We start from the raw sequence: 17207 nt of genomic DNA, 5'->3' as shown, positions 1-17207 counted from the left end.
GTGCTTTTCACCGACTGGAAGAGATGTCACCAGCGGCTCCTACTGACATGTTTCGTCCCTCCCACTGCATGTTCTTAAAGTCTCCTTTGGGAACACCCAGTGGGAGGGGTGAAACACGTCAGTTGGGAGCCACTGGTGACATCACTTCTGGCCAGTGGAATGTGCGCCGTTGTAATTGTTTTAGCACTTTTTTTGGCATCTATTAGCAGAATCCAAGCACGGGTTATAAGTGATCACAATGATCCCCTTAGGACAGCATGAAAATCCACTTAGAAATTACTTTAATCTGTTAATGCTTCTTTCATCATTGTTTGGTAAACTTAACCCTCAGCATTGTACTAGATCCACTAAACCCCAATGAAAACAGCTAACAAAACACATGTGCAATTGATGCATGTAGTATGTCAAAGGCTTCAATGCTACTCTACCAGAGCTGTGGTCATGAATTATTATTATTACAGATACTTACATAGTGCTGTCAATTCAATTTACTCAGCGCTTTTCATATATACAGTATATTGTACATTCAAATCAATCCTTGCCCTCCAAGATCTTACCACCTAAAGTCCCTAAATCACATTCATACATACACATACTAGGGCAAATTTAGAAAGGAGCCAATTAATCTACCAACACTTCCTTGGAATGTGGGAGGAAACCGGAGTACCCAGAAGAAACTCACACAGGCACAGGGAGATGATGCAAACGCCAGGCAGGTAGTGCCGTAGTTGGGATTTGAATCAATTACCCTAGTGCAGCTAGGCTGAAGTGCTAACCACTTAGCCACTGTGCTGCCCGTATGAATGAGGCAAAGTATAAAGTGGTCATGAACCAAGACAGCTAAAATATGATACTGGAAGTCTTTTGGGATTCTTTTTAGTGACTTCGGCGCTGCAATGAATGAATAACAGCAGCAGGATGGGAGCCTGTCATTGCTCTCTTCAAGTACTACCGCAGTTGTGCCCTTTTGCATGCCAAGATTCCATCCTACATCACTGCAGGACACATCTTCATTCATAATGAAAGCATAGATAATAGTCACTACCCACCAAAGAGATGAGATTTATTCAGCTTCATTTGAACATATATTTTTTTTTTGTATGACATCGATGTTAAAGGCAATTTATAGGTGGGGAAATAAGGAGGCTGTCAACAATACCTGCTTCTTTTGGGAATGCTAGTTGCCTGATAGCCAAGTAGATTGAATATCTTCAGTACTTTCTGACTCATTAACATAACAAACATTCAGATTTGGAGTTTTGGTTTTGATTAAAAGTTTGTTGCTTTACCATGGTTTCAGGTCTGTGATTAAAATATGGTATTTTTGGTAGGAAGTCTGGAAAGTCAGCACCCATATTTTCTTCAGCACAGGTTCTCTTAAAAAAGTGCCCCCATTTGAAACACACAAAAAAATCATTCCTGTTCATGGTTAGAAAACCTCTCTCACAGATAACTATCTTTTTTTCAGGAGAACAGAAGTTCCTTTTGTGGTTCAATTGTCATACCTAGGTGTGTTTTTCATCAATGGCAGGCAGGAAATCCATCACAGAACACTTTTAAAATCAATGATGCATTAAAATTGGGCAAGGCTTGCTTACAGAGTACAATGGTACAATGTTCTGCCATGCAAATTTGTTACAAAAGAGATACATTGCTCAACAATCCAGTTTGAAAAGCATTTTCAGTTAAATCAATGTAAATAAAGCAAGTATCTAACAAGATGCAACTAGATAAAAGAAATACAAAAGCAAAAAGTGTGTGCGTGTGTGTGTGTGTGTGTGTGTGTGTGTGTGTGGGGGGGGGGGTCTGGGGGTCTGTACTGCTGCCCAGCCCTAATCATACTCTACACAAAACAGACATAACAAATTTGCAGCTAGTTTACAGTGTATGGGAAAAAAAAACCTAATCGGTACATCTCTGCAATACATATGCAATACATATTTTCCAATATTTTGTGTCTTTAAAATGCCTTTAATACTGGAAGATGCCTGTTGATCCTGCCCAGAAATCCCTAACTTTTTGTACTTTATTTATTACAGTACAGCATCTATTTAGTACTTGTATAGCATCGTCAATTTACGCAGCACTTTTCATATATACAGTATATATTGTACATTCACACCAGTCCCTGCCCTTAAGAAGCTTACAATCTACGGTCCCTAACTCACATTCATACATACACATGCTAGGACCTACTTAGACAGGAGCAAATAAACCTACCAGCATGTACTCAGCGCTTTTCATATATACAGTATATTGTACATTCAAATCAATCCTTGCTCACCAAGATCTTACCATCTGAAGTCCCTAACTCACATTCATATATACACATACTATGGCAAATTTAGAAAGGAGCCAAGTAATCTACCAACATGTCTTTGGAGTGTGGGAGGAAACCAAAGTACCCAGAAGAAACCCACGCAGGCACAGGGAGAACATGCAACTTCAGGCAGGCGGTGTAGTCAGCTGACAACTCTGTCGAAGTGAAATCCCAAACAGTGTTGTCAACTCTACCTGTGTTCTCTGCTGCTGAACTACAAAACACATATGTTATGTGTCATTCATTGATTTTTAGGAATTACTATCTGTAACACACTAATTCTAGAAAAAAATGACTGCCTGGAGTGTAAATAAATATGAACTTTACTAGGGAAAGTGAAGCACAAAGCTACATTCAAAGAAATGCCATGGTCCAGCTCACAAAATGATTGTCTGCATCCTGGACCACACTAAAATATCTGGGGTCCACCAGAGGAAATGAGAATGGAGGCCCACCTAAAAGGGTATAGTGCTCCATTACAGTTGTAGATTTGTATGAGTGGGAAAGGGAGGTAGCATTTTTGCTACTTGCCTACACATTATACAATGCTGCGATAGTACACTGTACCATGACACTACAGCAGATCACACAAGAGCATGATAGCAAATAATATCAAGCTACAAGAACAATTATATTACCAAGAAAGAGCATATCACATGCAAAACTGCAATGTTATCAACCAGTAAGAGTTTACCAGACTGTAATAACACATTACGGTACATACAATGCTGCCATAGTTGTGTCACAACAGCACAATAGACAAACCTCTCAACTTTTGAATTAAAAAGAGAGATCGGTTCAGGGATAGCAGTGCCAAAAGGTGGGTGCAACTGTGTTGTGCTGAATATTAGGCATCGCTTAAAGGGCTATGGTTACAAAGGGGTTTATTTACTAAAGCTGGAGAGTCCAAAATCAGACTCCCTTCTGCATAGAAACCAATCAGCTTCTAACCTCAGCTTGTTCAATGAAGCTTTGGCAATGAAACCTGGAAGCTGATTGGTTTCTATGCAGAAGTGAGTCTGATTTTGCACTCTCCAGCTTTAGTAAATAAACCCCAAAGTGTCTTGAGTCTACTCCCATAACACCTATTCCACAGTCCTTGCCCCTACTTCAAAATACTCCTTATGGTATTACTGTGTTTTTAACACTATTAAGTTAAACACCACATCAATATATGGTCTGGAGTCCACCCTGTCAGCCCCAGTCTTCTCCACTCAGCAGAAATATACCAACTCAAGCATATCTCTTCCAAGTACCCCCCACAACTCACCTGTTACAGCTGCCATAGGTGAACAGTCAAATCACCTGCCATCTTTTCAAATTCCATTGCTCCACATGTGCTCAGCATTACCAATGGTACCTTTCCCTTATTTCAAGTTCAAATTTGCAAAATGGAAGTTAGGTGGCCACTACTGAAATGGGGCAGAACTATAGAAACTATATGGCTGTAACTGCCACAACGCTGCACATCTGTGCAGCATTGTGGCAGTTACAGCCATATAGTTTCTGGGGAGCCCAGTTTCAACACTAGGCCTTGCAGATATGTCAACATGCAAAATTGACCATAATAGGCTGGTGAGGTGTAGGCAATGTACTGCATACTGTACAAATAAAAGCAGTGTGGAATAAAAATGTACAGCAAAGTGCACAGATTGAAGAGGTGGGTGTAATAGTGAATGTACAGCACAGCATACAGAATGAGGCAGTGTTTGGAATAGGGAATTTATAGACCAGTTTATACATACTTCTGACTGCTCTACTTTGTACACTGTACTGTGTCTTATCTACCTACTACTCCACTGTGCACTGCACTACAAGTTATATTCTCTAGACTGCTTTGTTTTGTACAGATGGGTAGGAGTGGAAGTGCTTTGGATACCCTAGTATTCATGTAGTGGTCCTCAGAGGTCTGCAGGTTGGAGCCAGGAGAGTAAAGCTTGGGTCCAAATAAAAACCACCAAATTCTCACTTGAAAAATATGAGGAGAGGGGTAAGAGCCCTTATAGTGTAATATATATATATATATATATATATATATATATATATAAAAATAACTCCAAAAGTGCACGGAAAAATGGACACGGTAACTTACATTTGTCAAGGTTGAGGTAACTCAGCTGGGTACAACAGGCAACCTTTTGTTGGTACATGTGAAGAATACCACTGTCTCCAAGTAGAATCAGGTTGTTCGTTCTTGATGCCTTGGGGGTTCCGATACAAGGTCTTCAGGGGGTGTTAGAAAGTAAAAAACCTGTTGGTGGCTCAAATGGCAGTGTAATCTTTTAAAATGTGTACTGTGGTTTGCCTAGGGATGGATCAAAGTCCTCATAGTTTATGAGCATCAAATGTCTTTATTTCAACAAAGATGCATCTTGTGGCTCAAACTCACAACATCCTTGGTTTAAAAGAGATACAGATGTTCTGCATGTCCTGGTTGTACGGGCTAACTGGAGTGTGTCTTTACAGCTCCCTTCGGCCTACTACTGCTCCATTTGCAGTGTCCTTGGCCCAGTTTTTCTTTCATAGTGTTTGGGAGGTCAGCCCTGCTCATAACGCCTACCAGATGCTGCCTGTATGCATGAATGAGATGGAATAAATTGAAGCACTTTCCAATAATGAGAACTGCCAGTCGCAGTACCAGGCACATTATCTATCTATGTGTGCAGCCATTCTCTGGACCACTAGCTGTCAACAGTAGAGAGGCTGGTGGGCCAGTCCATGCCTGTCTGTATCTATAATATAGCCACTTATTTTATGTAAACCTATCTAAAATATGTAGTATGTAGCAGAAATCTTTATGTCTGTTACTTACAAAGCACAGTAATAATGTATTATATGACACCATTCCCCACACACAAAATGAAGTGTATTCACAATAATATTTCAAATAGAACAGTATATATTTAAGTGTTCAGAGAAAATCATGAACAGAAACTACAAAATACCTGTTATGACCCATATTGGCCAGAAGAGAACATTCTGTGTGCCTCTATGACAGTCTCTCCTTGTCACAGTGGCTTGCTTTCCTTCACTTCATGTCTAAGCTTCACCAACTGCCATCTACCTGTCTAATGACAGCATTCTCACAAAGGTGGAATGAACTTTGCCAGGGCTTAACCATGAAGTCATCTCATATCATCCTCCTAGATTGTAAGCTCCAAGGAGCAGGGCCCTCCTATCCCTCTTGTATTGAACTGTATTGTTGCTATATTGTCTCCCTTTATATTGTAAAGTGCTGAGCAAACTGTTGGCGCTGTATAAATCCTGTCTAATAATAATAATAATATCGGGCCCAAGAAACAAAGTGTAACTAAGTCAGAGAGGTTACCAGAATAAGCTTTACTGCTAATAAAGATAACAGCAGGCGATTTTAGTGCCTTCTTGTGTAGGCAGGATTTAGAAAGTTATAAAAATAGCATACAGGTTCACTTTAACCTAATGGTCTGCATTAAAATCATTGTGTTTCTTTGTGGCACTGCTGCAACAGGCCAGCTGACTGGAGGATATTATGGATGAAAATAAAATTCTACATATGCTGCTTGTCTCAGTGTCACTGTCACAGTTCCTGACAAACGTGTCAATTCACAAATCTGTATTGGGTATTTTACATACACGTCTTATGTTTTGTAATGATAATTTAAGAATCAAAGTGTTCACATCACAAATAAAATATTGTGTTGGTGTGTAATCATCATTCTTCTGAATGAAACAAACATTTAACTACTGCTAACCTCGATTTCTCATAAATGACCGTTTTGTCTTATGATATTTTATCTGCACCAGGAGAGGCTTGTTTTTCTGCTCTCCTCAATGACAACCCATAGAAACTCACTCTTAATACCAGTGAATTGACTTTACTGCAAAAATTGATAATACAAATTGCATATGATAAATGCATATGATAAAAACTTTAATGAATTAAAACAATGTGATCACTAAATGTAGCAGAAAGCATAGAAATAAAAATGCTGAATATTTATGTTTTTTGTGAATTGTGTGCCTCTTGGATCAGTGTGCAATAAAGAAACGTAACTTTTTATAAGGAAAAGTAACTCATTGACCAACTGAGCACATTAAATTTTTCAGCAGTCTGGAAAACCTATTTTGTGATCTTCTAGTGTGCACTTCTGACTGTCACACTGGTCATGAAAATCATGTACAGCGTATTGCCAAGTTTTGCTTACATGTGTTAATATGCACAACACACAATTATTACGCAGGCTATATCCATAAAAGCATGCGATTATTTAAAGCACCGAAGTCATTGATTATAATAAACAAAACATTGGTCAACCCATCATTTTGTGGACTGCCTGCCAGAATGGAATGACTTTCCTACCTATTTATATTCAGGTATAGCATGTAATGAATATAAATGGATTGGACTGCTCAAATAAGGTGACTTAGTAAAATTATATCAATTTCATATTTCTAACGCTAATTCCTGTTTTTACCAACTTACTGTAAACCATCCAGGAAAAGACATATAATAATAACACTAGCAAATTACAAAGTCTAGTGATATATTACAAGTTATTTACAAGCTAATTGCAATATGCAGGCCTTGCAGGGGTTAACTAGTGTCAACAGTATGTTGTATTGCACATTATTTTTTTTCCAGCATATCTAACATCTGTGCTGCTGCTTAGCAATCATTTCCATGCCCACAAGATAGAAACTGGCTTGTATCAGCGTGTGCCCTACATGGGGAAGAATAAAATGGGATCTGAGGGAGCACAGGCCGCTTCATCGCTTAACATGTATTTTGTATAATGGGTGCTCTGCCATAGTTGCACTGGAATCTTTCAGCTCCATATGAGGAATTAATTTGACATTGCATCTAGGGTGCCTTGAACCCTATGTGGAAGACAGAGCATGCAAATATCTGCAACTCCAGATGTAGGTCAGTTGGACTCGTCCCTTTTACCCATTGCTGCATGATCAGATGAGTCCTGTTCATTCTGCATAAGGACCTAAAAGCAAAGCAACAGATGCACTAAATGGAAAACCTATAAATACTTAGGGGCAACATGCAACAAAATATTTTCACTTTGAAGTTGAAAGCTGAAAACATAATCCTAGGATCTTTGTTATATGTTGCATTATGTCCAACTAGTAATCATCTACCTCGTGCACAGTTCAACACCATCTCCCCTTGAAATCATTGTAACAGCATCAACCCATCTGATTAGGGAGTATAAGAAAAAAATGGATGCTCATACTTTGCTTCCTTACTCACCTATCTTCCATCAGTCTATTATTTGCCAAGCAGAACTATTAAGAGCACATCATTTACCCTCCACTCCTGTAATATTACTTACATACAGCCCTGAGCAAAACAATGACCCATCCCCTCCCTCTGTGCAGCTGTTCACAGAAATACAGGAGGTTCATAATAATATGAATGCAGTGACTTCCGCTAATCTGTTATAAAAATTAATTTTATTATCTTTTAATACACAACCTGATAATTATCTATTTGCCTGCAATTAAACATATATTTTCTGATGCTGCTGACCTACCTGCTATTATACACATTTGCAGTGGTCCGGGGCCCAGGTATAAATATAGGAAAGAGCACGTCTTTAAGTAGTTAAGAGTGGAACTTTGCACCACATAGGAAATACTTTGGGAGGCATGGAACTGAAATGCTTCTAGCTTCACTAAGACCCATCTTATTATGGTCTACTGATGTAATGTGCAGGGTATTGTGGTATTTTTGCCCAAAATGCAAGAGGAAACAAATAGTAACTTTCCCAATCAGAACACAGTTTTCTTCCAAAGTTAGAGTGCATTACACCAAAATACTGCCACACTGGCAATTTTAATTACCCATTTAATGGTAGTTGGTGCCAACTCCAAAATTACATTTTAAGCATGGTTCTTGCAGTATTTTAATTATAGTTCTATCAAACGTCTGTTTAAAACACAGCTTTACAATGAGATCAAGAATCTGTCTAGCCAAAGCAGGAATTAACTGTGGCCTAAGCATTCTTTAGCATTTGATTACATCTGAATACTTGTTAATCCAACAGCATGCTTATTGAAAGGAACATGGGTCACCACATAAAAATTGGAAAGCATTCTGTAAATGAGGTAATCCTACAACTGTGCCTTTTGTGCCTGATGTCTCAGTGATCACAGATTCCTAACAAATATAAAAGCACTATGCAATATTGGACCAGCCTATAAAACGGTTGCTACTGTTTCTCCAAGCAAGGGGTAAACATGAAAATGGTATGTATGAAAAACAGATTTTTAAAAAGTATTAAGAATTAAAAGGATCAGTGGGCACACAAATATATTATGAGGAAAAATGTTAGTTATATTACTCTGAAGGGGCTTAGTGACTAGCATATATATAAATACACATTTCTGTATTTATCAGTCAGTATCATATTCCCTTGCAAAGAGTTCTACAAATGAAAATGTGTTCAGTGACATGTACAAGGGTATAGAAAAATGAAAAATGTCCAAGACCCCATTCTACATGTAAAGATTAGGTCTCTCCAGACATGAAAACATTCCATTCCGGTGACTAAGTTTACATTCCTCTTCCTTCACCCTTTGTCCTCCGGGGATTTCTCCAGACACTGGGTTGACAATTGTCTGTCCACTGTTTTTAAATTGGGCTTTCCTGACTTGCATGTATTTAAAAGATGAGTGTTTAAAGTCTGACCTTATGATTGAGAAGCCTGAAAAACACCATTTACCCAAAAACATACAAAAAGATAAATTCCACATCACTTAAATTGGAGGCTGAACATTTAAACCTGTCAAATATTTTTCATGACAGTGCAAAATCATGTTTATCACAAAGAGTTATATCTTCAAAATCTGGTGCAATTTCATACTCTCAAGGACACAGTCTCTATTAATAAATATACAATCTTGACCATTCGTTGAAAAGCACTGGGTGTACCCCTTCATCGAAGAGGTTGACTTAATATCCCCTATTCCCTTAACCAATTTCCCCTATCCTACACACCCGCCTCTCAAGAGAAAAATAATCAGTAGTGTTTGTTCCACAGCAAACTTTTCATCTATCTTCTATCTTGTTAGCTGGCCAACAACTTTCAGAAGGGTCTTATTTTCCTGCTTTAGTTGTTTATTTTCATCTTCTATATCATCCAAATCCTTAAAAAAAGAAATGAAAAAGACATCCAATAAAAACACCATTTTACAGAGCCATGGCGCAAAGAACATTGTAAAAAAAGAAGATGCTATAAACTGCAGGCTTTAAAGTATAAATATATGCAGGTTTTAAAACAAGGAAACAAACATAAAGGGGGAAAGGGTCAGGATGAAATAAACAAATTAAATATAAACTGCTAAACACAATTCAAATAATTATTTGAATAATCAGTCATAACCAAAAGCAGGATTTTATTTATTAAATGCTCTAATATACATCTTTCAGAAAAGTGTCTTAACCACTTCCCGACCGGCCGTTGCATATAAACGGCCGGAAGGTGGCACTGCAGGGTCGGGTGGCCGTCTATAAACGGCCTCCCCGCACCCTGCTTGTGCCCGCTCCCTGGGAGCGCGCAGCACCGCGATCCGGTGCCCGCTGTGTCCTCCGGACACAGTGAAACACCGATCGTCGGACGGGACCTCTGTACGAGGTCCCGATCATGTGATCACTGATTGGCCAATCAGTGATCACATGCAAAGTAGTAAGCAAGATGTCACTTGTGACATCATTGCTTACTAGGTGTGAAATCTGTGAATGATCACAGAGGTCACATGGTACAAGCCTATTCACAACAGTGACAAGCTGTGACCAATCACAGTTCAGTCAGTACTTCTCAATGAGTGCATGAATGCACAGAGAGAGAAAGAGAAATGATTGCTTTTACATCCGATATGGGTGTAAAAGCAACGTGTAAAAAAAAAAAAAATCTTCATCACCCCCCACAAGTAGTACAGTGTCACCATGGTGACACTGTACTGCTAGGGTGACAGTATGTAAAAAAAAATAAAAAAAATAAAAAATAATAATATAAAAAAATAAAATAAAAATGTAAAAAAAAATGTTAAAAATTATAATTTTTGTTATAAACTAATTTGGATTTTTTTTTTTTACTAAAAAGATAACGGAATAAATTTTGGCAAAGATTTATGATAAAATATTATTTATTTGCAAAATTTTATAAAAAAAACACTTTTTTTCAAAATTTTTGGACTTTTTCATTTACATAGCAAAAAAAATAAAAATCCCAGCGGTGAATAAATACTACCAAAATAAAGCTTTATCTGTTTCAAAAAAATGGTAAAAAATTCACTTGGGTACAGCGTTGCATGACCGCGTAATTGTCATTCAAAGCGTGATAGCGCTGAAAGCTGAAAATTGCCCTGGTCAGGAAGGGGGTAAAAGTGTCCGGTCTTGAAGTGGTTAAAGCTGAACTCTAGATAGATATTTAAAAGCATTTTAACAAAAGACATATTATACCTTTCATAGATATATGCTTCTTTTTCATTCCTTGTATGATCCTGGTTTATATATGGCTCACCTTCCTTGATTTCTTGTTAGTAAGATGGGGGATGCTATGTCACTGCTTCTCTAGGTCTGTCTTTTTCAACCAGGGTGCCCAGGCACCTTGGGGTGTCTTGGCAAAATGCCTAAAAATTGCCCAAAAAAATTGTATACAAGCCAGCAGGTGGATCAAGCATGCCTTTTAGTTACACAAAGCCGCAGGCTTTCATTGTGCACCAGTACAACCTTCTAGCCGCCAGCGTCCTGACAGCCAATGCCATCAGTTGATAAGGAGGATGTCTGGTGCCTGCACAGAATCCTTGTTTGTCCCTCCCTGTCCAGGGAGAAGAGAAACATTGGAATACTAGTCAGTACCAGTGTGCACAGGTGTGTGTGGTTTATAGGACTAAATCACCTCTAATATTGGGTGTCCTACGTGTGTGGATGTTGCAGCATTATGGAAAATGATTAATTTAGTTCTTTAGAATAGGGTGCCTCAAAATTGTGCAGAATTTTAAAAGGTGCCTTGTCTGAAAAAAGGCTGCGAAACACTGCCCTAGGCCACTGGTTGTATAACAGCCCCTGTGTAGTTTTAGGAGGAGTCCTGCATCCTCCTAGAGGAGAATAAAAACTCCTCCTGCACGCTTTAACCAGTACTCTGCTGGACACTGATAGAAGTCACAAGACTCCTACAACTGCTTACGAGAAAAGGTATTTAGCAGTTTATATTTACGAAAAAATTGCATTTCCATGTTCTGTGTACTGTGGGAGACCAGATATATGTAGGGTACTGAGTTTAGTAACACTTTAATACTGTTTTTCACAGTGATGACTGAATTAATTCAGACTAAATTGGGCCAATTCATATGCCAAGTGGATTTGCCCAGAAAAATATTTCTTAGCCTCTAATACTTGCTATTGTTTTACTTAGTGAAGAGTGGGTTGAATTACTTTTGACCTGAACCTGAGATTCAACCTGGATCGATATTGAGCCAGTTCGCCTCCTATATACTGAATGGTCAATGGAGCAGATTTTTTAAGAGCCACTAGTACTGTTGTCCTTTGCTAAAAAAAACAGATGTCAGTGCAAATTCAATGATTGTCTATTAAAAGGTAATATAAAAAGCAGATTTTGCCTCAGTACTCTCCTTCAGGCTGAAGCTGCTCCCTGCAGTACTTCTTTTCCACCCCTATGGGGTCATCAGACTTCGAATGGCCAACATTATTCAATCCATCTTTAAAACCTAGGCTGCCACTAGCATGTAACTGAACAAGCAGCACAGTGATGAGCTTAACCCTTAATCACTCTGCTTTTCCTCCTATCAGCATGTTCCTTGTCAGCATAAGAAATGTGTGATCTCTTATGCTGTTATTATCTCTCCCATTCAAAGCTCTGATTTACAGAGATTGCAAGTGGCAGATACCAAGTCAACCTCAGGTACTTACACTGCTTGTATTTAATAAAGTAATTTAATGATGTATTAGTGAATACTGAACTGCATTAATTTCTTTATTTTATGTCTATTTAGAGATCGACAGCAAATTGCAAGCCCTTCCTGTGAGATCACGCTCCCATGCATGACACGATCTTTTGCTAAGCTCCCAGCCCTGGGACTATAGGCCCCAAGATGATCTGCATACTCTCTGCCCAGGTGCAAAGGATTCTTGGCAGAAAATGATGCTAGGTGTGATGGCACACTGTTTCAGCATGTCCATCATTTCCAGCAATACAGCCCCAGAAAAATTAGCTCTGGGTATTTAGGGAGAAAAAGGCCTAGGGATTCAAGTGGTTGAAAACAGTTGATTTGCCTATGGGTTTCCATTCTGTTAATTATATTTGACCCATTTCCCTATTTGCTTCTTGTTTGTTAATAGTCTTATATTAATATTTCCTGTTAGTATAAACACTGAGGGCTGATTCACACCAGACTGCGATGCAAGAAAGGTGTATTCCGTATGAGTATCCCGCGCTGTGCTCAAACACACTGCACTTGCGATCTGCTGTAGGTGCCAATTTAATGTTAATGGCAACCCAAATGCAGATTGCAAATGCAGTGTGTTTGCAGGCACCAGTACTATGTTATTTGGTGCAGCAGTTTTTCTTTTTTTTTTTTTTTTTAAAGTAACGCTTACACTATTTTTTATGCATTCCAGTGCAATTTGCAGCCTACTCAAATGAAGTTCCTGTGCAATTCCAGTGTGAACTACCCCTGAAGGAATATATTATTACCTCAAGAAAAAGCTATGGGCCTTTTTTTTTTTTTTTTCGATTGTAAGCTCACAGGCAGAATCTCAGGGACTATATCATTTCCCTTTATTTTGTAAAGCGCTGCACAAACTGATGGTGTTATACAAATCTAAAATCAAGATGTTTTGGTGGATATCACAAATATACAGTATGAACAAGCATCACCAACAAAAAGTGCTAATAAATAAAGGTTATACCCCATATAAAAAGTAAAGAAAGTTCCCAGCTTAACTTGCCAGCCAGCTTGCCAACAACTAAATTAACCTAACAGTGTGCATTAAAAACAGGGTTTTTTAACTGCATACTGTGCTCCTGTACCTTTAAGGAGGGGTGGGCTCCCTCAGGTTCACCTGCCCTTGGTCTATCCATTAAATACATGTGCCTCTACTATGGGGGCTCTCAAAATTAGGACTACAAAATAGCGGGGTGCCGTAACGTGGCTCTGTGGCTTACGTATGTATTTGCAAATGTGTGGTACCTAAACCCCTGTTTTTAACGCATACTGTTATAAAGGTTAATTCGGTTGTTGGCAGGCTGGCTGGCAAGTTGACCTGGGAACTTTCTTTTCTTTTTTGACATGCATTGCCCATCCAGGTGTCCCTTGCTGAAAAAGCCAGTTATAGACTGGGGCAGTGGCCATTTTTTGTACTATACCCCATAGAACCATAGGAGTCATGAATGAGTCAAGAACTCAAATCTTTATCATATTATGCTATAACTCTTGTACCAAAAAACATATACAGTGCTCATTGTATACTTACTCTGTTTAATAAGTCAATCTCTTCCTTCATTTTCATAATTAATTCTTCTTTGTCTTGCATTAACTTGACTAATCTTACATTTTCGTGCCTTTCTTTCGCTAGCTCCTGTGAAATCCATATAAAAATGGTGTTCATATATTTATAGGTTTGTTCATAATAAAATACATGCAATTCAATATAGCTGTTACCTTTTCAAGCTCTTCAATCTTTTTCTCCAAGGAACTTCCTTGTACAGAATTTACAGAATTGGGATCTCTGTAGCGGCCACATGTTGTCCGGTCAGTACGGGGATAACGATTTAAGGAGTCATCGTCTGGGGTATTGTTTGTGCTGAAAAGCAAAAAAAAAAAAAACTTTAAAAACTTTACTAAAATTTCTCTTACAATAAATGAATCCATGCAGTCTTAACAGTATTAGCTAATGGCTGAGAACACAAGGTGTCTGAAGGTACCTTTTGAGCCACATTCCCTTACATAGGGAGCCTTGCCAAGATAGGTGTGCAAATAATGTCTAGGAATATTATAATGGCATATGGTTGGGGAAGGAGCATGTGTCTGATCTCCACTACACAGAAGTGATGTACCACTACAAGGCCTCTACAGGCAAAGAGCTCAGAGAACAGAGGTTGGAGCAAAAAGTCATTTCTAACAGGCAATGTTATCATGTATTAGCTAGGGCTGTCACATTTGTCCTTTTTGTAAGCATACATACACCGTGGCTTTATAGTAAATGCTGGGATCTCTATTCTAACATTTACTTTTTAATCTTCGAGGGAAATCTTAAAGGAAATACTTCAAAGGAATCGGTATTGATAAAAATATGAAAGCTTTTCTGAATACTCCAAAGTGATTAACCTCATCTTTGCTAAGTTGCTGATCAGTTACCAAATATCTAAAGCCATAGAAGACAGCTTGCATACTTGTTCCAAAACAGCTACTCAAAAAAACAAAAAAAAAAAAAAAAACAGCATGAAGATGATGGTGTAATAGTTTGCTCTTTTAGGCCTCATGCACATAGGGCATTTGAAACGCTGCTTTCAGAGGTATTTTGCTTTTTTTCATGCCTCTAAACATCCCTTAATGTTAGCATGTGTATCCAATCACAGATAGGTGTTTTACAAGCGTTTAGAAGCACAAGAAAAAACGCAGGGCCAGTGCATTCAGGAGAGGAGCGTTCCAACATCAAAAAATGCTTGATACACCTAAAACACGGCAACAGCTTGGGTGTCCACTCATTCCAATGACCATAATAAATCAATATTCTCACCAATGGAATGAATACTCAAACGCTTGACATGCCTAAACACGTCTGAAAACGTGGCTTTAGGCACGTTTTTGATGCTGCATTTTCCTCCCATGGAGCACAGGCGTCCAGGGGAGAAAAAAAAATGTCCTGTGTTCATGGGGCCTTAAAGCAAACCTGTAGCAATGCTTAAGGTAACAAGTTTAGCTTACAGCAGGCACAGTAAGCATGTTGTATTTGGATTCCTTGTGCTATCTGCCACTACAGCCCTAACAAACCCATGGCATTCCCCCTGCCTCCCACAATACAGCATTTGGTATCTGCATGTGCACATTTACCTCCATAATTACAGTACTGTATACATTTTTATTAATGGATTTCATTTTAAGTTCACTTGTGTTTTATAATTTATGGCCCTTTATGGGCAGTATACATATGTTCTTAGGCTATTAACGCCTAAGCTGTTCATCACATTTTGCTAAAGGGTTTCTGGTACTTTTTTACGCATTTTATTTTTACTGCTATCATTGCATATTTTTTATAGCATATTTCTTTAGAAAATTATACTTTTACTTTTCTGAATCATGAAATGCTTTAATGAGTTTCTGTGAATCTTTACTTTATTCTTAGCATGGGAGTATTGTTAATGTAAGCCCACTGTAAACTTTCTGAATTAAGGGCACTGGAAACAATGTCAGTATGAAGCAAATACTAGAAATGAGAGTAAAGCACTGCCGAGTCACTGCTTCCCTTAGTGATGTTAAACTGGCGGAATTTACACATTCATGTAAATAGGTAATTCATTTCTATTCCAGACCTGAAAAATATTACATACATTTCTTTTTTTTTTAATCTCTTCCTCTTTGGAAAAAATATAATTTCCCATTTCTCCCAATTAAATTTATTCTCAATGCAGGAAGCCCAAACCTGGCAACAGTTGTGTTTCAAACAACAACTGTTGATGTTTGGTGAAAATTCAGCAAGGAATTGAAAAGTTTTCAAAATGAATGTATCCAAACATAAGGGTTTCTGATGGTCCTATGTGCAATAAGACTTTTGGATATGTAACAAGTAATATAAAATGTTCTTCTGTCATTCCTGTTCTACATTAAAGCAGTCCATTGATGAGTATTGGTTTTTTTATTCAACCAGTGGGTTGAATAAAAAAAAAAACATGTTGATGTGGATGGGGGAAATCCTCCCTGCTGAGCCTTTGTTTTCTGACAGTGGAGAGACTTTTCTGCTGTCATAAAACAGAGCAGGGAACATTTGAAAGGCTGAACCATTCAAAATTTGATCCATTTATTTCCGGCTCTAGTTTTTTTTTTTTATTCACAATTGTAGAAAAAAATCTGTATAGGTGAATACATGGTGTCCTAAAAGAGCAGTCTAGTGTTGGTGTGCATCAATGGTGCAGAAGAGCCCAACACCATCCCGTCCCATCCATTTCGTTATCAGTATCTTAAACAATCTTTGAGTCAGCCTGGTATGGTTGGATGGTAGAGGAATATAGTGCTGGGAGAAATGCTGAGTCCACTATTGCTGACCTCTTTATGAAAATTCTTACTATCATACAGACCCAATGGATATAGGAGTTCTGAACCTCCGAATAAGAAAGTAGTAATTGAAGCCAGGACTCTGCCTACTTGTTCTAGATCTGCAACACAAAGTACAGTTACCATTGGTTTGGATCCATGAACAATCCCTTGCTGAATATGAGCAGAAGAGAATGGATGCCTCTTGTGTGACATCTGTGCCCATTAATTTTTTTCCTCTGTCTTGTGATGGTGGAAAAAAATGGATTTTTGACTTACCAGTTAGATCAGTTTACTGGAATACAGTATAGGACGCAGGCTTCTTTAAATCATTATTCAACTGGGTTATATGCAGCTACCTTCAGGGTAATTACACATTGGCAAAAAAAAAAAAAAGCTGCTGGACATACCCCATATAACCCCTCTCACTCCCAGCTAGCTTCAATTTTGTAGCAAGCAATTGGGAGATCATTAGAACAGATGGGAGGGACCTGTGTCCTGTACTAAGCTTCAGGAAATTGATTATATTGCCAAGTCAAAATACTATTTTCCTGCTAGTACAGTAGAGGATAAAGGCTTCTTTAAATAATTAGGACTGGGAGATCCAAAAGCAGCTTGACTGAGG

General features: G+C 38.3%; 1 protein-coding gene across 2 annotated transcripts in view; it reads right to left on the bottom strand.

Annotated features, from left to right (window-relative positions):
• Window positions 1-6154: 6154 nt before the first annotated feature.
• Window positions 6155-17207, bottom strand: part of PAWR (pro-apoptotic WT1 regulator) — a 143942-nt gene continuing 132889 nt past the window's right edge. For both annotated transcript variants that reach the window (XM_089674047.1, XM_089674046.1), the window contains exons 5-7: window positions 13994-14135; window positions 13806-13910; window positions 6155-9457 (exon numbers count right to left, since the gene is read on the bottom strand). In XM_089674047.1, the coding sequence (XP_089530173.1) occupies window positions 9371-9457; window positions 13806-13910; window positions 13994-14135 (334 nt within the window). In that variant the 3' untranslated portion in view covers window positions 6155-9370. The remainder of the gene's footprint in view (window positions 9458-13805; window positions 13911-13993; window positions 14136-17207) is intronic.

The sequence above is a fragment of the Staurois parvus genome, unplaced genomic scaffold (genome assembly GCF_062004578.1).
Source record: "Staurois parvus isolate SC_StPar_1 unplaced genomic scaffold, SC_StPar_1.0 ptg000147l, whole genome shotgun sequence".
In the NCBI taxonomy this organism is placed as follows: domain Eukaryota; kingdom Metazoa; phylum Chordata; class Amphibia; order Anura; family Ranidae; genus Staurois; species Staurois parvus.
The sequence above is the reverse complement of the archived record's forward strand: the minus strand, read 5'-3'. Positions and strand labels throughout refer to the sequence as shown.